Source organism: Eptatretus burgeri, chromosome 11 (assembly GCF_056783735.1).
Source record: "Eptatretus burgeri isolate ZD-2024b chromosome 11, Ebu_testis_v1, whole genome shotgun sequence".
Lineage (NCBI taxonomy): Eukaryota > Metazoa > Chordata > Myxini > Myxiniformes > Myxinidae > Eptatretus > Eptatretus burgeri.
The window spans coordinates 28544483-28569054 of NC_140971.1; the positions used below are offsets into that span (position 1 = coordinate 28544483).

Here is a 24572-nt window from a genome sequence, read left to right on the forward strand (position 1 = left end):
CAAGCAGGGAGGCAGCACATACCTTTTTGAAATACTTGGTTTGACTTGGCCAGGGTCAAATTCGAACCAGTGACCTCCCAGACATGGACCGGATGCTATAACTATTATGATACCAACTCAGTCACTCAAACTCCTGGGTCTCGCTATCAGCTGTGATCTCTCTTGGTCAAGCCACATTTCAAAGTTGACTTCCAAAGCCATATGCCGGCTGGGCATCCTCTGTCATGCAAAGTCCTTCCTTGGCACACCTGAGCTCCGATTCACCGACAAGGCTTCTCATCTGCAGTTTGATGGAGTATTGCTCTCCCCTCTGGGCTGGCTCCCCTTCCCCACATCTTGCTCAGCTTGACGCTGTGGAAACCAAGGCTTACAATATCATTGGAATCTCTCATGATGAAGCTGAGTCCATGGGCCTCTCACTTCACCATCGCCGACAGGACAGGTATCTCTCTCTCTTCTTCTGCTTCATTTCTGGTCATACACCCTCTCCGAGCTCTGTTTCTACACCCCCCCCCCCCACAGTCCCTCCTTGTGAAACTACCGAAATCCCGAATTACTGCTCACCTACACTCATTTATTCCTCTTTTCTATTTTTTTCCCTCCTGTGGAATCATCTTCCACACTCTCTTTGATCACATTTTTCTCTCTTGGTCTTCAAGACAGCTGGTCACCACAATCTCACATCATAACCCATCCAAAGCCATGATCTTTTCTACATACGTTAAACCACGCCCACCCCTACCAAAATGTTGCTTATGTATCCATCTTGTTCAACCCTTGCGTTTTCCCCTAACCCTCATCGTTACCTGCATCCCTCGTTTGTTTGTCTCCGTCTACCTTCCTCTCTCCACCCTGCAATTGGTGTTTCCCCATTTCTCCTGCTGTTCGCCATTATGTTGTGTCCTGATCTGTTCTGTGTCCTAGCTCTTCTATGAGCCTCGACAAGAAGTCTGGTGCTTTACTTAAGATTACCTGCTTGGACAGTAACCATGGCCACTCTGTTCTTGCATTTGGTAGCTTGCCTGTCATGCTGTGCCCCTCAACCAGGACACTGGTACTCATTTCACCAACCTTATAAGGATGACAGGCTGAGTCAACCCAATCTGGTGTTACTTCACCAGCCAACGTGGTTCAAACTCAGGACCCTAGGATCCTAAGCCAGCCAACATAGCCACTACGCCAACACCAGACTTACCATGGCCACTACAATCTTGTCATTAGATCTCGTGAAATCTAAAGTGTTATGTAGAATGCAATATAGATTAAGTTATTGTATGACATTTTCAGCTCCAAAGTCAGTTGCAGCAGTCCTGACTGTTGTGCATATCACCTGAAAGGCCTGTGATATCTCCAGTTGCACAGCAGCCTCCCGCCAAATATGCTTGTCATTTTTCTCAGCACCTGTTTTGTGCCACACCTCCTGTACACTCCCTTGAGATTGGCGCACCAGTACTGCTAGTCTTTCTTCTGGTCCACCCTCCAGCAAATACAGGAAACTGAGGCAGCCGCTGGCAGGAAGTCTTGCGGGCAAAGATGATATGTACGCCGTGTCTCCAAGTTGGTTATTTCCATGGCGTGCCAGTGTCATAAATCGCCCTGTTCAAGCAGAGACATATTGTTACATCAAAATACAGGTATTACCTCAACTATCGTTGTGCTCATTAACCGCCTCAGCATGTCATTCTATTATTTAAATCTATAGGAAATATGGACCTTGGGTTCATTCAAAGGTGAGCTTGAAATAAACCATGATTTGAGAAATCTGAGAGTAATTTAATCGAAATTCCATCATTTCTTTTGTATCCCAAGTCGAGGCTCGTGTAAGAGCTAATACACAGAAATATATAACAAGGCAGGAGACAAGAGGGGTGGGAGAGGGAAGCACAGAACAGTGGGGAACAAAGACAAGAGGATACCTGTGGAAGGGAGAGGGATGGGGTGGGGTACATGGGGTAAATAAGATGATACTACAGGGACTTTCAGGAAGGAAAGTAGGGCATTTGAAGAAGGTGGGTTTTGGGTGATTAACAGGGGTAGTAAAGATCATGGTTTTGGATGGGGGGAGATATGAAATGGGGGTGAACAGCTGTTTTGAAGACCTGGAGGGAGGAGTGGGATTGAAGAGAGTGTGGGAGTTTCTTCTAAAGGTGGGGAAAAAGAGGAATCAAAGGGTGAAGGTGAACAGTGATTCTTGATTTTGGTAGTTTAACCAGAAGGGTTTTTTTGACAGATCTTGAGTGCCCTGAGGAAATATAGAGGGGGGGGGACAGAGCACAGACAAAGCAGGGGGGGGGCAAGGATGGAGAGGAGATGGTAGAAGACAGAAAGATCACCGACCTGCCTGTGAGAGAGTGAGAGACCCAAAGACTCATTAGATTAGTCATTACTATTTTGTTACTCCACATGTTTGTATTAATCAAAAGGGACTGTATATATAAGGCTGAATTAGAACATCCTTCTATAATTAACTAAATAAAATTGAAAATGACATCAAAAATGAATTTGGCAATGAACTGGCTCAAAATAAAACAAACAGACAAAAAAAAAATAGTACCAATGAAAATTAAAACCCCCCACCGAGCGAATTCAGTGGGGGTGTCATCACAAATCCCAACGCTTCCCACCTAGAGCAAAATTAAAAGATGGCAAAAAGTTCCACCAGGAATGACCCACATAAAATATTGAGTTACATTGTTAACCTCCGCCATCTTCGAAGATGGATGGAGGTTACTGTTTTCACCCCTTTCTGTTTGTTTGTTTGTTTGTGTGTTTGTTTGTTTGTGAACAGTATTACGGAAAAACTCCTCGACGGATTTTGACGAAACTTGTGGGGGGGGGGGTGAGGTATGGTCCAAGGATCATGCCATTAAATTTTGGACTTGGGTCTTGGGATCATGCCCCCCCCCAAAAAAATTGTTAGAGAAGAAATTTTTTTTTTGCATTTCTACATGTTTTAAGTGATTTTCACCCCCCCTGCCAAAAAAAATTGTTAGAGTAAAAATAAATTTTTTGCAACTTTTTTTTCAACAAAATTTAGATTTCTTTTTTTTGCATTTCTACATGTTTTAAGTGATTTCCAACCCCCCCCCCCCCAAAAAAAAAATGTTAGAGAAAAGAACTATAACTCTGTCAGCACTGTTGACATCATATTTAATGAATAAGATATAAGGTTCACTTGAGTGACCGAGCAGTATTGGCGGCGGAGGTTTTGCACTCTCCTGAGTGCTCCCCCTCTAGTTTTTTTTTCTGTTTTAACCTTTGTAACCCTAATTCCCCACCCCACTGGGGCATTAACTGGGGATCAAATCAAAAAAAAATGGTAATATATTGTATGTGTTCTGCAATGCTGATTACATATTCAAAGTTTCATTAAAAATGTGCCTGGAATTGCATTTTTTTGTATTTGACATTTCAACGATGCACGACGCACCGCCTTCATGCCAAGTGGTGATCATGATCAAATTTGGTGAATTTCTGCACAACCATTTAAGAGGAGAGAGACGGATGGACGGACAGACGGAGACAATTACAATATCGCCCCGTTTTTTTCAAAAAGCGTGGCGATTATTAAAAAACCAATGGTCCTCCAGGAAATGCTCTCAAAATCTGTTGATCATACATACTCATGGTCTGAAGGATGAAAATGGAAATAGAGTGAAGTTAAAAACAATGATTTATGAACTATTTTAAAGCATTATACAATCCAAGTACGGCATTGATTTTGAGATCCACAAGTATTAAATTATTTCCAGAGGAGATTACAAGAACAATAGAGGAGCCTGGTGTTGGCGCAGTGGTGAGGGCAGCGGCTTGGGACCCAAAAGGTCCTGAGTTCAAGCCCCGTTGGGCCACTGAATTAATACACCAGGGGGTTGACTCAGCCTGTCATCCTTCCGAGGTCGGCGAAATGAGTACCAGTATACTGGGCCTGTGTATACCCCGGTTAAAATAGGTGTGCCATATCCCTGCGTCGTAAGAGGCGCCCAGGGTTGCGTCAGGAAGGGCATCCGGCGTAAAACATGTGCCAAATCACTATGCGGATCATAAGGATGATCCGCTGTGGCGACCCCTTACGGGAGCAGCCGAAAAGAAGAAGAAGAAGAAGATTACAAGAACAATAGAGATTACAAGAACAATAGATGAGATTACAAGAATAAGCAGAAATGAGGAAAAAATGTTAATAAATGAATTTAAAAGTAGAAAAACAGTGCAAGTACTTATAACATACACCTGGAAACATCAAAGGATGAGAGTCCAACATGATGATCTTGATGATCTTTTAATGAGATATATATATATATATATATATATATATATATATATATATATATATATATATATATATATATATATATATATATATCATAAATTAGATGTGCTGGAAGATAAGTAAAAAACCATTATAGTACCAGTATACAAGAACAAAAGAAATACAGAAGAATGAAAAGATTATTGTGTCATAAGTTTACTATTTGTTCCAAGCAAAGCATTCTTGAGACTTGCTCAACAAAATTAAACCAACAATATGTCTTGCAATAGTTATATAAACCTTAATTCGGAGCTTGAGAGAACAGCAGACTTGCTTTAGAAAAGGAAGATCGACCATTGACCTGATTTATGCTCTTAGACAGGGTTTTAGAAAAATATGGAATATGCAAAAGCCCTTGTTCATTGTCTTTTTGATCTTGAAAAAGCTTATGACAGTTTGGAGAGAATTTCTGTGGAGAATCTTTGAACACGATGAAATTCCATTATGAATAGTAAGTGTCCTGGAGAAGTTATACGTTGAGGTATGTCATAGAATTATGTATGAGAGGAAGATTGGGGAGTGCTTTGAAACAAAGACGGGGGAGTAATACAAGGATGTTTTGTCTCAACAGAATTGAATATATATATATATACATATATATATATACATACACATACACAGTGTATGGATCACATTATGTTGAAGGTAATAACAGATGTACATGAAGGTCCAACAGTAAGTTAGTGAAATAACTGTGCAAGATCTAGATTAAACTGTAGATAGAACACTGTTGGCAGACACAAAAGAAATTCTTGATGCATTTGTATTGAAGATGGAAAAAATAAGTCAATAGTTTGGTTTCAAAATTGGCAAAGAAAAAAGTGGAATAAGTCAGTAAACAGACAATAAGAACAAATGCCGCACATTATAAACGAGAGTGAAGTCGACGATGTGCCATCACAAATCCCCACGCTTCTCACCTAAAGCAAAGTTGAAAGATGGCAAAAAGTTTCACCAGGAATGACACAATCGGGAATATTGAGTTAAAAAATTTTTTCCCCCGTTTTGAACCCTGTTATCCGAAGGCCCCATACCCTGGGGCATGAATCAGGGGTCAAATCCCCCCCAAAAAATCACGTTACATGTGTCCCCCAATGTTGATTGCCTATACTGCACAAAGTTTAAATATCTCCACCATCAAAGGTGGACAGAGGTGATGTTTTCACCCCTGTCTCTGTCTGTTTGTTACTTGCGAAATCAAAGATTCTCAAGTATATTGGTTGGTCTGGTCTGTGGATTTTGTCTCTGTCTGAATGTCGATCGCTGACAGGTCACAATTTTAAACCAATCTTTACAAAACTTCACCAATTGGGAAAGTCAGTCATAAGCAAGAAGCCTATGGATTTTGAGGTTAGAATGTCAACATCAACCAAAGGTCAATTACTTTGGAAAATCACTAAAAACATCAATTTTCTTCCGATTGACTTGAAATTTGAATAGAATTTGCATATCAGGTCACTGAATTCAACCACCAATTATTTTTGAGGTCAACATAGGCCAAAAGGACAACAGAGATCGCATTTCTAAAATTGTTAATTTTTATCCGATTTACTTGAAATTTGAAGGGGAGTTGCAAATTTGGTCATTGAATTCAACCACCAATTATTTTTGAGGTCTAATGGGCAAAATGTCAACATAGGCCAAATTTCTAAAATCGTCAATTTTCATCTGATTTACTTGAAAGTTGAAGAAGGTTTGCAAATCATGTCAATTAATTCAACCACCCATTTTTTTTGAGGTCAACATTAGTCAAAAGGACAATATAGGCCAAAGGTCAACAACTGAGGTGAAATTTGAAGAGGATTTACATATCAGGTCACCAAATTCAACCACCATTTATTTTTTTCTACACTTCCATGACCTAATCTGTTGAACTCTCTAATTCTGTCTGTCAGTAATTCTGTCTGTTTGTTTGGATGTTTGTTTGGATGTTTGTTCGTTTGTCATCAGCATAATTGGAAGTAAACGTGGACCTATTTTGAGCAAACTCGGGTGGTACATCTTATGACCTAGTGCTTTTGAAATTGTGATGGTTGCTAGGGATGCTTTGGTTCCTTAGCAACAACCGAAAAACCTTCAAAATCGGTACCGTTCACGCAAAATCAATTCCGAAAGCCATTATCCCATGTAGGGTTATGAAATTTGGCACGAATGATCTACAGGTGATGCTCTATCAAATATATTCTGCTTTTTGTGATATATGGAATACTTTACCAGCAGCGACCCCTACAATTAGGGTATGCGCGGAAATTGAAGGCTCCCTAGCGACCAGGTGAGTGCATCGATACGAATGAAACTTTGCAGGTTCATGGTACTCAATGAGTACTACAACTTTGCCTCAGGACATATTGACCGATTTCGCTTCGGTCAGGGGTTAAAAGTCAATTAGTGCAAAAATCGATAATATGCGATAGCTGGAGGTGCCTTCGCGCCAAATGCTACTCCTCCTCGGGTTATGGTTGAATGGTCATGAAAATTCACACTAATCATCTGGAATACATTGTGCACAAACTATCGAGCCGGATTTTCGATTTAGATCTTTGTTCACCCACAACACCCCCTCAAACTTTGGGGATTTCCGATTTCAAACCGCATTTTCGGTGCTTTTCATTCAAATTGATACCGAGTAGTTATCAGTGGATGGAACTGGATGAGATTTGATATGCATAATCTTAAGGTGATTCCCCATCTGCTATATGACATCCATTTTGCTCTATATCTTATAGTTTCCATGCTCGGCGACCCATCGGCGCCTACCGGCTAGTTTGTTTGTTTGTCTGTCTGTGAACAGGATATCTCAAAAACTTATTGACGATTCGGACAAAACTTAATGGACAGGTTAGGTGAGTGATAAGGATGAATAGATTCGATTTTGGTGAACATCCAAATCTGGATATGAGAATTTCAAAATTAAAAAAAAAGTCATTCTTCACCATTGATATATGGCATGATATTTCAAAAAGTTGTGGACGAGTAATGACAAAATTAGATGGAAGAGTTGGTGAGGTGACAGAAACAAGCCGATTAGATTTTACTTCAAGCCTGGATCCAGATCAAGCCTATCAATGGGATAAAAAAAGTAAACCGTTCATCCTGGCAGAGGTATGTGCTCTACCGAGTGCTGTTCTGGTTTTAATATGTGCCCGTAATTGAATTTTTTTGTATCTGACCTTTTGACCTCGCCTCAGGGGGCGGGGTGAAAAATGACACTGCTCTTGCACCTTTGTGCCATGTGGTGATCATAACTATCAAGTTTGGTGAATTTCTGCCCAATTGCTTTTGGTGGAGAAAACATAACGGACAGATAAACAGAGAGAATGCAATATCCCAACGTTTTCTTTCTTCAAAATGTGTGGTGATAATATAAGAAGGCATAATTTAAAACAAGTAAATGGGTTAAAATATTTATGGTACGTTGTAACATCTGTTGGAAAGACCACAAAAACCATAAGAAGAAGCTGGAGCTACAAGCATACAGCATAACACTTTAAAGTTGGTTTTGTGGAAAAACAGGGACAAATCAGAAAAGGTATCGATTTTTGATACACAGATCTTCCAATTGGACCTTTACAAAAATAGTCGAGAAAAAAAACGAGATTCTTTTGAAATTATCTTGTTGAGAAATGTACTCAACATAAAATGGGATGTTTAAAAAAAAAAATTAATATATAAGAGAAACACTTGACCAACTTCCAGTGAGTGCAAGAATATGTAACTGGCCCAAGCAAAAAATAACATTCCTTTCCTGTAGTAATTCTCTGCAAACTCCTGTAGTATATGAGAGTACAACTCTCATATACTATAGTTCTACCTGTAGCATTTTTGCCTGGGGGAGACTGAAATGGTTTGTACGTTTGAAAGAATGGCGGAGGAAAGGCAAATTAAAAGAATATACCAAAGCAGGATGAACAGTAGAACGCCCGGGATGACAGGATGGCTTTGAGGTATGAACACTTGCATCAAAGCTTTCTAGCCTGGGTTCGATTCCTGACCCAGCTCAACTGTCATCCCCTGGTTTCACAGGCAGGGTGATTCATCAATGTGTGCCGTCCCTCAGATTGACTTTAAGCGGGTATCCTATCTGCCGGCATTTGTGGGTGGACGTAAAGATCCCATGGTGTCCTTCGTGAAGAGTAGGTGAGCTATTTCTGGCACCATGGCCAAATTCCAAATTCCTGCTCTAACTGGCAGAGGGCATTACATCAGCAGAACAGCCATGCTCTCAGCCAATGATGCTAACCTGCAGCTCTGTGCTGCATATGAACAAAAAAGAAGTAGAAAGTCAATGGGTTGACCCATAACTTGATGAAAGCAAACAGTGGAGAAGGATTTAATGGAAGGTGCAATTACTATGGAAGAAGCACAGCATCCACTCCAAGATAGTAAAGGGTGGAGAGTTGTGGTTCTTGCCTTATTGTGCATATCAGCGAAAGCCAAAGAGCTAATGGTAGAGGTGAAGGAAATACATGTAAATCGAGTCAATGTATCATTCAAGAAAATAAATTAAATTGTGTCCATATGATTATTATACAAAAGGTTATGCCTCTTTTTAAAAAAGCAAATGAGTGGCATAAAATCGACATATAATCTTCATGCATGTGTATGCGTAAGTTGTTTTTTCAAAACCATGAAAAATCCTCAGGATATTAAACAGGACGTACAAATTTAACTATGTTCTAGCCTTTATGTATACATTAGATCTTCAGTATAACAATTAACAGGAAGGGGGACAAAAGGCACAATTTAACGTTTCACTGAATGGGGCATCCGAGCCTATATTCTCAGAGATTTTTTTTTTTTTGTATACCTTGTCGAGGCTCGTATGAGAGCTAACACACAACTCACAGCAAGGGAGCATGAGACAAGAGGGGCGGGAGTGGAAGGGACAAAATAGTGGGGAACAGACACATTAGGTGAACTGTGGAAGGGATGGGGATGGGACAGGGAACATGGCGAAGAGAAGATGGACATTACAGGGACTTTCAGGAAGGAAAGCAGGGGGATTGAAGGAAGTGGGCTTGGGTGGATTATCGGGGGTAGAAAAGATCGAGGATTTGGATGGGGGAAGATAAGAGGTGGTGGTGAACAGCTGTTTTGAAAGCCTGGAGGGAAGAATGGGAAAGAATAGAGTGAGGAAGTTTATTCCAAAGGCGGGAAAAAAGAGGAATGAAAGAGTGAAGATGAGCAGTGATTCGTGATTTTGGTAGTTTTACCAGAAGGGGGTTGTTGGCGGACCTTGAGCGCCCTGTGGAAATGTGGTGGGGACAAATCGCAGAGAGAGCAGGGGGAGCAAGGCTGGAGAGGAGTCGGTAGAAGACAGAAAGACCACCGACCAACCTGCGGTGACCGAGTGAGAGGCCCAAAGACTCAGCTTCATTGCGGGAGATGCCAATGATCTTAAATGCCCTGGTTTCGACAGCGTGAAGCCGAGAAAGGTGGGAGGCAGGAGCACCAGCCCAGAGGGGAGAGCAGTACTCCATCAGGCTACGGACAAAAGCTTTGTAAGTGGTCAGGAGCTTAAGAGGGCTGAGGAAGGACTTTGCACGACGGAGGATTCCCAGTCGGCGACTGGCTTTTGAGGCGAGGTTGGAAATGTGACTTTCCCAGGAAAGGTCATGGCAGATAGTGAGACCCAGAAGCTTGAAAGAAAGGACTTCTTCCAGAGGATTGTTGAGAAAGTGGATGGGGGGGGGGTTTCTAAACGGTCCTTTCGAAGAGACATAGTGAGAGTGTGAGATTTGTGTGGATTGAAAGACATGTTCCACGTGTTGGACCAGTTTGTGATTTTATCCAGATCTGCAGTGAGCGAAGAAGCTGCTGCTTGCCGGTCTGAGGGATGACAGATGGCACGGCAGAGGGTGGAGTCGTCGGCAAAGAGAAATAGAGGATTTTCCAGAGAGTCGGAGAGATCATTGATGAAAACCAGAAAAAGAACAGGGCCCAGAACGCTACCTTGAGGAACTCCAGCCTGCACAGGAAGAGGGGATGAAAGAACTCCATTTAGGGCCACACGTTGACTGCGACAGGAGAGGAAGTCTGCGAGCCATGAGTGGAGATGGCCTTGAATACCATGGGAAGAGAGTTTGGTGAGTAGGGCAGGGTGCCAGACTGTGTCAAAAGCACGTGATATGTCCAGGGATACGGCTCGGATTTCCTGTCTGGCATCGAGTACCTCCATCCATTGTTGGGAGAGCAGAAGCAGCATATCCAGGGTAGAGTGACCTGGTCTGAAACCAAATTGATGATTGGAAATCAAGCCATTGGAGAAGAGGAAGGATTTAATGTCTGAAGCGATGATGGATTCCATAACCTTGCTGATGATTGGGAGAAGGCTGATTGGTCTGTAGTTACAGGGATCTGTTTTTGCACCTTTTTATGCAGGGCAGTGATGTTTGCTGATTTCCAAGCAGATGGCAGATGACCTTGGGCAAATGAGAGGGTGAATAGAACAGAGAGAGGGTGAGCAAGAGCAGAAGAGCAGGCTTTGAGCACACGTGGGCTGATGCCGTCTGGACCTATTGCAGAATCTGACTCGAGGTTTGAAAGCAAGCTCTCCACCTTGTCAGGAGAAAAGGATACAGAGTCCAGGGACAGTTGGGTGTGACTGGGTAAAGTGGGTAGAGGAAGTGATGGGTTTAGGACACAAGATTTAGCTGCAAACACCGAGTTTAGACATTCAGCTTTATCATGTGTGGTATCAGCAGTGCGGCCATTTGAGGTAAGGGAGGGATGGAGGGGGAACATACACCAGAAACAGATTTGATTAGACGCCACCAGGATATTGAAGAGGGTGTTTGTGGATTTAGAGAAAGCTTATGATAGGGTGCCAAGAGAGGAGTTGTGGCATTGTATGAGGAAGTCGGGAGTGGTGAAGTATGTGAGGATCGTGCAGGATATGTATGAGGACATGTGACAGCGGTGAGGTGTGCGGTAGGAATGACGGACTGATTTAAGGTAAAAGTGGGATTGCACCAAGGATCAACTCTGAGCCCTTTCCTGTTTGCAATGGTGATGGACAGGTTGACGGACGCGATCAGACTGGAGTCCCCATGGACTATGATGTTCGTGGATGACATCATGATCTGTAGGGAGAGTAGGGAGCAGGCTGAATCGAGCCTTGAGAGGTGGATGTACGCACTGGAGAGAAGGGGAATGATAGTCAGTCGGAGTAAGACGGAGTACATGTGCGTAAATGAGAGGGAGGGTGGTGGTATGGTGCGGTTGCAAGGAGTTGAGGTGGGGAAGGTGGATGGGTTTAAATACTTGGGATCAACTGTCTAACGTAACGGAGAGTGTGGGAGAGAAGTGAAAAAGAGAGTGCAGGCAGGATGGAGTGGGTGGAGAAGAGTTGCAGGAGTGATTTGTGACAGAAGAGTAGCTGCAAGAGTGAAGGGGAAAGTATACAAGACAGTAGTGAGACCAGCTATGTTGTATGGTTTGGAGGCGGTGGCACTAACAAAAAGACAGGAAGCGGAGCTGGAGGTGGCAGAGTGAAAGATGCTGCGATTCTCGTTGGGAGTGACGAGGATGGACAGGATAAGGAATGAGTACATTAGAGGGACAGCGCAGGTAGGACGGTTTGGAGACAAAGTGAGAGAGGCAAGATTGAGATGGTTTGGACATGTGCTCAGGAGGGAAGCGGAGTATATTGGGAGAAGGATGTTGAAGATGGAGCCGCCAGGCAGGAGGAGAAGAGGAAGGCCAAAGAAGAGGTTCATGGATACGGTGAGGGCGGACATGTGGGTGGTTGGAGTGTCAATGGAAGATGTGGAGGATAGAGCGAAATGGAGACGGTTGATCCGCTGTGGTGACCCCTAATGGGAGCTCGCCGAAAGAAGAAGAAGAAGAGAGGTTTGAGAGTTCAGACTTGAGATGAGAAAGATGTTGTTTTCTGGCTCTCCTGAGGGTAGATACACACTTGTTCCGAGCTTTGTGGAAGGAACTGAGATTTCCCTCAGTTGGGTTTGCTTTCCATGAGGCAAAGGCAAGCTGTTTCAGGACAACTGCCTCGCCACAAGCTTCAGTAAACCAAGGGCGGGAGGAAGGGTAGGACAACTGAACACGAGAGGGGATAAATCTGTGCATGAGGGAGAGCAAGTTTCTTTGAAAGAATTCCCAGGATGAGTTGATGTTTGAGAAAGTAGTGATGGGAGACCAGTCTGTAAGTTTGATGGCTGCTCGGAGACCCTGCCAGTCGGCTTGAGTGAAATGCCAGACTCGACGGTGGTGAGGTGTTTCTCTGATAACAGCCAGAGAGATGTCCACTTTGACAAGGACGTGGTCAGAAGAACCGATTGGAGCGAAGGGAGAGCAGCAGATATTGTCAGGGAAATTTGTCAAAATCAGATCCAGAAGAGATGGAGTACCATTGGTTGAGATCCGGGTCGGGAAGTTGACTGATTGAGTCAGTCCTAATGAGTCGCAGAAAGCTTTTGCTGAGGTGCCATGACAGGTGAGAGAGGTACCCACACCTCGCCAACTGGCATGATGACAATTGAAGTCACCACATAAGAGGAAGGGAGAGTTTGGATGAGAAGATAGAAGATGGTCCATGTTTTCGGATGGTGAGGTGTAGATGGAGTCATCACTGTTTGGTGGACGGTACAGTACACATATAAACATGAGGTGGGAGTGGAGGGGAAGCCGAAGCCAGAGGTATTCCTGTGGGTGTAGGGGAGTGAGAGCAGTGCATGGAGAGTGAGGAATAGAGTCTTTGATGAAGAGAGCAACACCTCCATCAGGAAGAGGCTCAGGTCTGTCATACCGTAAGAGGAGTAACCAGGGAGAGATACTTGGGAGTCAGACACGTCTTGGGAGAGGAAAGTTTCTGTTAGGCAGATAATGTCTGGTTTGTCAGTGGCAACTTGTATGGAAAGATCTGAAAGGTTTGAGCGAAGGCCCCGGATATTTGAGGTCCACACTTTTAATGAAGAGGTAGGGGAGGAGGCTTTGGGTGCAGGAGGTGGAGGGGAAGGGGGAGGGGAGGACAAGGGACGAGGGGTGAAGGTAAGGCGGGTTGTTGAAAGAGTGTGGGGTATTGCAGAATAGCGAGGGGAGGGGGCCGAATGAGGAGGAGAAAAGGCTCTGTGGTGCTGGGGGAGAGGGGGAACAAGAGACAAGGAAGAAGGCAGTTGAGGATTTGAGGAGGTGGAGTGAAGAGATGGAGGTGAGAGGGCAGTGGAGGGAGGCAGCTTGGTGGATGAGAGGGGGGGGGCAACTTTGAGAAGGATGAGTGAGGGGGATGAAAGGTGGGAGTAAGGTGAGGGGGGAATTTTTGAGAGAGGTGAGAGGGAGGCTTGGAGGGAGAAGAGTGGGATGGTTGCTTTGAGAGTGAGAGTGAGGGGTGAGGGGGGTGAGTTGGCACTGAAGTTGGAAAAAAGGAATGGTTGATGGAAAGCGAACATCCATGGCAAATCAAGGCCATCTCCACTCATGGCTCGCAGACTTCCTCTCCTGTCGCAGTCAACGTGTGGACTTAAATGGAGTTCTTTCATCCCCTCTTCCTGTGCAGGCTGGAGTTCCTCAAGGTAGCGTTCTGGGCCCTGTTCTTTTTCTGGTTTTCATCAATGATCTCTCGGACTCTCTGGAAAATCCTCTATTTCTCTTTGCCAATGACTCAACCCTCTGCCGTACCATCTGTCATCCCTCAGACCGGCAAGCAGCAGCTTCTTCGCTCACTGCAGATCTGGATAAAATCACAAACTGGTCCAACACGTGGAACATGTCTTTCAATCCAGACAAATCTCACACTCTCACTATGTCTCTTCGAAAGGACCGTTTACAAAACCCCCCCATCCACTTTCTCAACAATCCTCTGGAAGAAGTCTTTTCTTTCAAGCTTCTGGGTCTCACTATCTGCCATGACCTTTCCTGGGAAAGCCACATTTCCAACCTTGCCTCAAAAGCCAGTCGCCGACTGGGAATCCTCCGTCGTGCAAAGTCCTTCCTCGGCCCTCTTGAGCTCCTGACCACTTACAAAGCTTTTGTCCGTAGCCTGATGGAGTACTGCTCTCCCCTCTGGGCTGGTGCTCCTGCCTCCCACCTTTCTCGACTTCACGCTGTCGAAACCAGGGCTTTTAAGATCATTGGCATCTCCCGCAATGAAGCTGAGTCTTTGGGCCTCTCACTCAATCACCGCAGGTTGGTCGGTGGTCTTTCTGTCTTCTACCGACTCCTCTCCAGCCTTGGCCCCCCTGCTCTCTCTGCGATTTGTCCCAACCACATTTCCACAGGGCGCTCAAGGTCCGCCAACAACCCTCTTCTGGTAAAACTACCAAAATCACGAATCGCTGCTCATCTTCACTCTTTCATTCCTCTTTTTTCCCGCCTTTGGAATAAACTTCCTCACTCTATTCTTTCCCATTCTTCCCTTCAGGCTTTCAAAACAGCTGTTCACCACCACCTCTTATCTTCCCCCATCCAAATCCTCGATCTTTTCTACCCCCGATAATCCACCCAAGCCCACTTCCTTCAATTCTCCTGCTTTCCTTCCTGAAAGTCCCTTTAATGTCCATCTTCCCCTCGCCATGTTCCCCGTCCCATCCCCATCCCTCTCCCTTCCACAGTTCACCTGTGTCTGTTCCCCAATGTTTTGTCCCTTCCACTCCCGCCCCTCTTGTCTCATGCCTCCTTGCTGTGAGTTGTGTGTTAGCTCTCATACGAGCCTCGACCAAGGTATACAAAAAAAAAAAAAAAAAAAAAAAAAAAAAAACTGGTTTTTAAAAGTTTTAGGTCAGAGATGCGATTTAACACAATTCTTGATAGATGCAATGAAGGCGAATTCAGAGAATGGAGAGAAGCGCTGTAATAGTTGGATTTTTTAGGCAAGGAATGAAGGAGAGCTCGAAATGAGAGCAGTCTGTTACAATAGCAGAAGAGTAGCGCATTATGAAACAGTAAAGAGTAACACATGTGTGAGAGAGGAAGATGAAGCATTATAAGATCGTTTTTGTTGTTAATATTAATGTTTGAGAGAGTTCAACAGATTAGGTCATGGAAGTGTAGAAAAAAAATCGAGGAAGAAGACGAGGAGGAAGTTAAAAGGAAGAAGAAGAAGAAGCAGAATCGGGAGAAGGTGAGCGTGTTGTTGTTGTTGGGTATTTTTTTTTTTTTTTTTTTGAGATAAGAAAGAGATTAGTTGGGAGAATGGGGGATGTTTGGAAAGTGGGGAGGATGAAAATTGAAGGTAATGGGGAGGATAGAAATTGAAGGTAATGGGGAGAAAAAACAAAAAACAAAAAAAAAATGATCGAACACCGAGTGGAACCGGTAGGCCTCAGGCCTAGACCAAGGCCTAGGCCTCAAACACCAGGTAAGAACGTTGACAAAAATACTCACAAAATAGCACGATTTTTGAAACAAAACCGAACTAGGAACAAACAGTAACATGTAGGTGAGAAAAATAAACAGTTAAAACGGGACAAATAACGACCGGAAACTTAACTTTGAGAACGTCAACAGGGAGCCCCGAAGGAGACCTCTCGTCGCTTCAAACCAATGTAATGCAGAGAGATGCAGTGTACACATCGCAGCAGAGTCCTACTCACAGCACTACATATACACACTGGACATTAAAACAACACCATCATGTCTCCTGTAAATTTAGATAAAAATGGCACAGTTGTTTTTTTCATATGCAGCCTATGGTGGTGGGTTGCATCATTTTCTGGAAACACAGCTGCTACTGTTACCAGTAAGCTGGTACTCATTTTGCCAACCTCAGACAGATGCCAGGCTGAATCAACCCACCTGGCATTATTTTAACAGCACAGCAGGGGTTTGAACTCAAGAATCCTAAAATCTTAAGCCAGCCACCTTAACCATTAAGCCAATACCAGGCTTGACCAAGCACAGCAAAATGTTCTATTACTAAAAGGAGAATTGTGTGTGTGTGTGTGTGTGTGGCTTTATTTTTAAAGGGTTCCTGTCCTCGTAGATTCATAAAAGTGGTACCGTTGAAAAGCTAATCATCGATTTGCTTGGTTAGAAAGCTAATAATGAATTTACTTGTTGGAAAGCTAATAATTGATGTATTTGGAACAAAAATTTGTGTGCATTTAATCATAAAAATGCTTGTTTTAAAAGTCCTCCTTTCCAGAAATGGAAGAAAAAGAAGCAGAACATGGAGTTTTAATATAGCAGTTCCAACATTCCCATTTTTATTATTCTTTGACAGCATGAACCCTTTCGAATAAAGCATGACAGATGCGGAAGAAGCACACAAAATTATATTTAGTGAAACTTCTTACAGCAATGGGAAAATATATGAAAGTGCATACATGGAAGGAGCACACAAACACCAACCATAGCCATGACAGCAGCAGTAACAAGTAAGTGTTATAAAACATCCTTTTTTCATGTTTCACTTAATTTTACATCCTCATTGAGACCCACAGATGGACATGAAATATGATTGTGAAGTACAACATGCTGTCTTTTGATTAAAGCCCTTCAGCGAAGCATGCATAAGCACAGCGAGTATAATACGTATACTATTTATGAATTTAGAGCACAATTAATAAAAAACGTTTTTGAAGTTACAGTGATTATGAAAAGTATGATCAATTGTGAAACGTGTTGTTGTTCATCATATTTAATTTACTGTAGCCAACTGCATGCTCATTATACTAGGACTCTCATAGTCTACTGTATATGCTAGCCTGTCTTTCTGGCCCCTCGTCACTGATATTACTTATTTCTCATTTAAATTAATCAAATGGGTTAATCAAATCATGATACAAATGATACAGTATGCTAAAGCTAAAAATGCATTTGTCTTTGCTGGTTTTTCCACTTTCTACTTTTTTGATTTCATCTTCCTTTTTCATTTGTCTTCTAATGTTATACAAGTTCCTGTTCCAATTCCTAATTTTATTGTTTTGTTTGCTTATTTATGTTTTGTCAGAAAACTTTTATTTTAATCTTGCAGCTTGAGATGGTGTCCTCCAGCTTTGAAGGGATATCTAATATTAGAGTCGATGAATATAACCTGAGTTATGCTTTACCCAAGGATACTCGAGTCTTAACAATACTGGATAGCCTAAAATTTAGTTTACAGAAATAGTGTAACTGATCATTTCAAAAAAGTATTTACACAAGTCTAAATCTTGTGCATGTACACAAGTCTGGATTGTCTCCTTTTTCATATAATCATCGACTATCTAGCCATATGTGCAGTTCCATCCTCATAAAGAAGAGGGAACAATAATGTGCATATACATTATGTACACCTATATTTGTAGTGCCCCACATTACATTATTTGTCGTTGCAGTTTGCACTTAACTTTCAATAATGTGGCAATGAAGTCAATTTGATTAATCTCTAATTTTTTTCTGGTTACTGTTTAGCATGCATGCAAAATTGTTATAAACAAAAACAAAAATTTAACTTTTAAAAGTTTGTAAACTGATATTGTATGCTGCAATGGAATCCTGCCATGCTTCTTCATGTTATGATCTGACATACAACCTTACATAATATACATATGATTGATTACTGCTGTCTTACTGTCATAGATTGGTATTTCTTAGTCTTCCACTGATCTCAGACTACTAATATCCTACTTGTACATATCATTCCAAAAGCCATAAATTCATCCACCAACCACATTTTGTTTGCATTCTAAAGATCTCCATAACTCTTGTTTACTCCATTCTTTTCACTTGTTCACTTGTTTACTCCATTCTTTTCCATCTATAGCATGTCTACTGCCATTGTTTTGTTCTGCTCTTCCAGTTGTTCAAATGCCATGAATGCACAATAATAATAACTAGCCGAAACCCCATCACAGAAGGATTCCGTTCCATGAGCCCAATATGACAAGCAGTGGCGGCTATTGTAAGAGCCGGATCCCAGTCGATGTACTCCATGGCCTTACCTAATGAGGCCTACAAAACGTCCTTGAACATGTCATTTTTGGTGTACACTACTCCTTGTGAAGAAGTCCCCTGATTTGTGCACGTGTCGACTTTGACGTACAAACACCGTGTCAAAACTTCTCAGGTCACAATACCGAGAAAAACGTGATGCGAGCGCTAGGAGGAGCACAAAATTGGTCCTTCAGTATTAATATACAGATACAATGTTTCTTGTTACATTTTTTGTGTCAAATTCACATTCTGAGGGAGTCAGCATGTGCAGAAGAGGGTTTTATATTGCAGAAGCTATTTTCGAGGAGTGGAATTACACCTCTCAGCGGTGACGGTCTGTCGACGACAGACGTAATGACGTCAGCGAATGACCGATGATGTCATGACGTCCTTACGCCTCTCAGCGGTGATGTCACATGTCGCCATGTAAACGAATGTGAAACGAAAAGTGTTTATTCTGCTTCAGAGTTGAAGGTTGACTATTGCCTCTATGTGCGATGCACTCTTACAGGTACGAAGTTTCTTTCAGTCCAGGTCACAGTACCGAGAAAAACGTGATGCGACCGCTAGGAGGAGCACAAAATTGGTCCTTCAGTATTAATATATTGATTATAATAATAACAAGTGGTGCCAGGCACAACAAATCCCACCCATTTAAGGCATAAAGTTATTTTGGGGATCAAATTTAAATTTGATACATCCTTAACCTGAATGTTGATTGCAAGGAATAGAATAAGGAATAATTTAGTCTTAGTTTGAAGTCAATTAAACCATTTTTGATGAAGTTATGACCATAAAATGATTTTAACCTTTCAAGGCCATGTAAGGTCAAAGGTCATGGTGTCAAATGAAAGCCAATAAAGGACTTCATATATGTTTTCCATAGTAAACATGCATATTCCTAACCTTCTTTGATTTATAATGGAAAATTTGTAATTTTGACCGATGACCATGACCCCCAAAACTTCAGACCCTACCGATCTTCACAAATATGCATTTTCACTATAAGAATGGGTAGGATTATAAGTGACAAATAGAATAAGGTTCACTATAAGCTTAGTTTGAAGTAAATCAGATCATTTTTGACGAAGTTATGAGCGAAAAACGATTTTGATCTTTTCGTGACCTTGACCTTTGATCCAATTGGACCCAAAAGTTAATGGGGTCGTCCAAGGTTCATTGCCCACCTGTGGATTAAATTTGATAGTGTTTGCTAAAGCCGTTTTGCCGTAAAGTTGCTAACAGACAGACAGACAAACAAACAAACAAGCTGGTAAGCGACGAGGGATTCGCTAGGATCGAAGTGCTGGATACGATGCTTTTCATTCTGACCGATCCACCGCCGAAGATTCATTGCCAAGACGTATTGGTTCACATACAATTGTTCCTCTGCCTGGCAAGATTTTTCCTTTTGCATATTTTGCCAACTGGCACTCCTCATAAAAAATGACGGTAAATAGACACCCTATTTTTGAAGGACTACCATTTGAAAAATAATCGGTTTGCTCGTTTGTGCTGTGGAGCCTTGCATTGCAGACACACACATGCGCGCGCGCGTGCGCACACACACATGCGCGCGCGCGCGCGCGCACACACACACACACACACACACACACACACACACACACACACACACACACGGAAAACCCGATAAACTTCTCTCAATGCTCTTGTTTGACCACATCTCCTGAGCCACACAATATTTTTCATAAGCCATGCCCACTTTCCATAAGCCACGCCCACTTTCCTACGTCGCTCCCACTTTCCTACACCACTCCCACTTTTCATCAACTACGTCCACTTTCCCTAAGCTCCGCCGACTTTCATCAGCCCCTCATAAAAAATGAAGGTGAATAGACAGCCGACTTTTGAAGGACTGCCATTTGAAAAATAAAACCTCAATCAAAAATCGGCTCAAGTAAAATTTTCTAAATATCTCGAAGTGTTTAATTCCGAAGTCTCGTTTCTCTACATTCAAAACTGAAGGACAAGTATTGAAAATACTGTACGTGTTTTTTCGGCCGCTGCACAGCAACGGGTGGTTGCTAGGCAACGAAATTCAAATGCGCACATTCCCAGATCATATGGCACCTGTTGGCAAAGTTTCATCGAAATCGGTTCACTGCTTCGTGCTGTGGAGCCTCGCGTTGCAGACACACATACACACAGATAGACAGATGGAAAACCCGACAATAAGGGATATCTAGCATATATAGCGAATCCAACAAGCAGTCATAGACTGGTACTTACGAAATCGTCAACTTGACCTCTGACCTTGTCTAATAAAAGCTGTCTCGAGAGAAGGTAGTGACGCAAACCAGAAGTTTCTACGATGATTCTTTACCAAACCATCAAAAATCGAATGTTTGACCTCACTGTGACTTTAATCTTTGACCGATTTTGACCAAAATCTAATCAGCGCTAGCCATCACCCTCCTGAAGCACGTGGTGTAATTTGACATTGGTAGCTTCTTCCGTTCTCGAGTTATCGTACCTACAAACACACACAGACACAAACACAAACACACAAACACACAGAGGACGGAAGTCATAAATACACTTACGAAATCTTTAGATTTCGTAAGTAACAAACTGGACGATTACAATATCCCGCTCCCTCCCTCTGGGTGGGGGGGGGGGGATAATAATAATAAAAAAATAAAAAATAATAAAATAGAATAAAAAAAAAACCAATGTCACCCTCAGGGTGACTCGTATCTTGCCAAAAGGTGACCACGTGTGACTTCTTTAAGGTCATACTGAGGTGAACAGAGCTGCTATCCACCAAGAGCGACTCCTTGAGGAATATCTGCCTACGAGAGATTCCGATGAGAATGGTTCTTCATAGTAACCATGAAAAATATGCGTTTGCCTCATAACGTCACCAAATGACGTCATAATGTCTCAAGCTTGACATATCTAGAAAGCACTCATCGAGGTGTTCAATTTGAGGTATTACACGATATGGTTCCTAAAACTTGAAAATTTAACCTTGGGGTCAAATATGTTTGACCTCAGGTGCTAACCATGAAGGTCAAGGCCAATCGCCACCAAAAACTAATCAGCTGAGCGCCAGACCATATACTACATTCCCATAAAGTTTGGAGACGATTCGATTAAAATTACTCAAAAAATAAGGGTTTCGTCGACTCCCCTGATTTGCGACAGTGACCTTGACCTTTGAGCTTGACCTTCAAAATTTTATGCGCTGAAAGGGACCTCTATAGGCCTCTGATATGCGAAGTTACAAAAATTTCCAATGATAACTGCTCTGCAGAGTGATTTATACATGATTACAAAAAAAAACAAACAAAAAAAAAACATGAAGGTCAAGGCCAATCGCCACCAAAAATTAATCAGCTGAGCGCCAGACCATGAACTATATTCCCATGAAGTTTGAAGACGATCCGATCAAAAATACTCAAAAAATAAGGGTTTCGTCGACTCCCCTGATTTGCGACAAAGTGACCTTGACCTTTGACCTTGACCTTCAAAATTTTGTGCGCTGAAAGGGACCTCTATAGGCCTCTGATATGCGAAGTTACAAAAATTTCCAATGATAACTGTGCTCTGCAGAATTTTTTATACGTGATTACAGACAAACAAACAAACAAAAAAAACAAACAAACAAAACAAAAAACATACAAACTGACTAACAGAAGCCTGGTGTTGGCGCAGTGGTTAGGGCAGCGGCTTGGGATCCAAAAGGTCCTGAGTTCAAGCCCCGTTGGGCCACTGAATTAATACACCAGGGGGACGCAGCCTGTCATCCTTCCGAGGTCGGCGAAGTGAGTACCAGTGTACTGGGCTGGTGTATACCCCGATTAAAATAGGTGTATCATATCCCTGTGTCGTAAGAGGCGACCAGGGTTGCGTCAGGAAGGGCATCCGGCGTAAAACATGTGCCAAATCACTATGCGGATCATACGAATGATCCGCTATGGCGACCCCTAACGGGAGCAGCCGAAAGAAGAAGAAGACAAGCTGACTAACATATCTTGCAAAAACTTCGTTTTGGCAAGATAAAAACCATTCCTTTCACACCATAAAGGCACACAGGGCTGTTGAGGCAGTTTCATTGGCAAGGAGTACAGTCCTGGACAGGTCACTCACTCCAACACAGGTTACCCCAAACAGTTATTACCCCAGTACACTGGTACTCTTTCGCTGACCTCAAAAGGGTGACAGGCTGAGTCAACCCCACCTGGTGTTAATTCAAATGCTGATAGAGGCTTGAACTTAGGACCCTTACATCCCATGCCAGCCACCTTAACCACGAACCAAACACCAGGCTTTCATGAAGGCATACTGTCACCTAATGTCAAAAACCATCAAGATACTTTCTACTTTAAGAAGCCATCTTTACTTATTTACTAAATTGCAAAATAATTGCTAAATATTGTTGAGATTTGTAGTTGATAAATTTATAGATATTCTGTCACTTTTTATCCCCCGCCGCGTGGCGGAAGGGGGATATTGTTGTCACCCGGGTTGTCTGTCCGTCCGGCTGGCTGGGCATCAACATTTATAGCTGTGAGTGCGATAACTCATAAACTGTTCACTACATCGATTTGAAATTTGGGTCACACATGTACCACCTGAAAAGGAAGAACACTATTGATTTTGGGCATGGCCGGATCCAAGATGGCCGACTGGGGCCATCTTGAAAAAAATGTTTTTTGTAATAAATGGAAAAACGCATATCTGATTTCAAATATTTTTCAATGGCGGGGGATTCCTCATCTCTGATGGAATATTTATTGATATATAAACACACCGACTTATCATTTGGCATCTGTTTAAGCAGCTAGTGTGTGGGTTAAGATGAGGTTCAAATTTGAATCTCAAAACATATATAGGTAGTTTAATAAGGAGCATAAGGAGATTGTTGATGCTCTGACCAGAAACAGAGTTGGTCAACCTTTAGACTTTCGAAGGCTTTTATGGCAATACCAGTCACCTACCCTCCCTCCTGTTCCATTGGGAATGGAATCAATCCACGGATGCATTTCTGTTTCACTGGTCGTCGTTATCAGTGCAGAATGAACTCCACGCCCCTCCCCACTGCAAAGCTATCATATGTGTGGTTATATCCAAATATCACCTTTTATCTATTAGGAGCCAAGCCTTTAGCTTCTCTATGAATCTTATATCAGTTTTGGAAAGACTTGTGGAATGCTGCTGACATCATCTCTTGATATAAACTTTATCATATTGTTGCTTTTTGTAACTAGGTTCGTCATTTTGGACAGACATCTCTGTTTGTGCCATTTATATGGTGAGGTGCCTATAAACCCATTAAGGGGTTCTGTTCTTTTTCTGATTTTCATCAATGATCTCTCCGACTCTCTTATCTGGAAAATCCTCTATATCTCTTTGCTGATGACTCCACCCTCTGCCGTACCATCTGTCATCCCTCAGACCGGCAAGCAGCAGCTTCTTCGCTCACTGCAGATCTGGATAAAATCACAAACTGGTCCAACACGTGGAACATGTCTTTCAATCCAGACAAATCACACACTCTCACTATGTCTCTTCGAAAGGACCGTTTAGAAACCCCCCCATCCACTTTCTCAACAATCCTCTGGAAGAAGTCCTTTCTTTCAAGCTTCTGGGTCTCACTATCTGCCATGACCTTTCCTGGGAAAGTCACATTTCAAACCTCGCCTCCAAAGCCAGTCGCCGACTGGGAATCCTCCGTCGTGCAAAGTCCTTCCTCGGCCCTCCTGAGCTCCTGACCACTTACAAAGCTTTTGTCCGTAGCCTGATGGAGTACTGCTCTCCCCTCTGGGCTGGTGTTCCTGCCTCCCACCTTTCTCGGCTTCACGCTGTAGAAACCAAGGCATTTAGGATCATCGGCATCTCCCGCAATGAGGCTGTCTTTGGGCCTCTCACTCAATCACCGCAGGTTGGTCGGTGGTCTTTCTGTCTTCTACCGTCTCCTCTCCAGCCTTGCCCACCCCCCCCTGCTCTCTCTGTGATTTGTCCCCATCACATTTCCACAGGGCGCTCAAGGTCCGCCAAAAACCCCCTTCTGGTAAAACTACCAAAATCACGAATCACTGCTCACCTTCACTCTTTCATTCCTTGTTTTTCCCACCTTTGGAATAAACTCCCTCACTATTATTTCCCATTCTTCCCTCCAGGCTTTCAAAACAGCTGTTCACCACCACCTCTTATCATCCCCCATCCAAATACTCGATCTTTTCTACCCCTGATAATCCACCCAAGCCCACTTCCTTCAATTCCCCTGCTTTCCTTCCTAAAAGTCCCTGTAATGTCCATCTTCTATTCCCCATGTTCCCTGTCCCATCCCTCTCCCTTCCACAGATCTCCGAATGTGTCTGTTCCCCACTGTTTTGTCCCTCCCACTCCCGCCCCTCTTGTCTCATGC

General features: G+C 42.8%; 1 protein-coding gene across 3 annotated transcripts in view; it reads right to left on the minus strand.

Moving 5' to 3' along the window:
• Positions 1–24572, minus strand: part of LOC147016752 (thyroid hormone-induced protein B-like) — a 94850-nt gene that overhangs the window by 15351 nt on the left and 54927 nt on the right. For all 3 annotated transcript variants that reach the window (XM_085845712.1, XM_085845713.1, XM_085845711.1), the window contains exon 6: positions 1331–1596. In XM_085845712.1, the coding sequence (XP_085701838.1) occupies positions 1331–1596 (266 nt within the window). The remainder of the gene's footprint in view (positions 1–1330; positions 1597–24572) is intronic.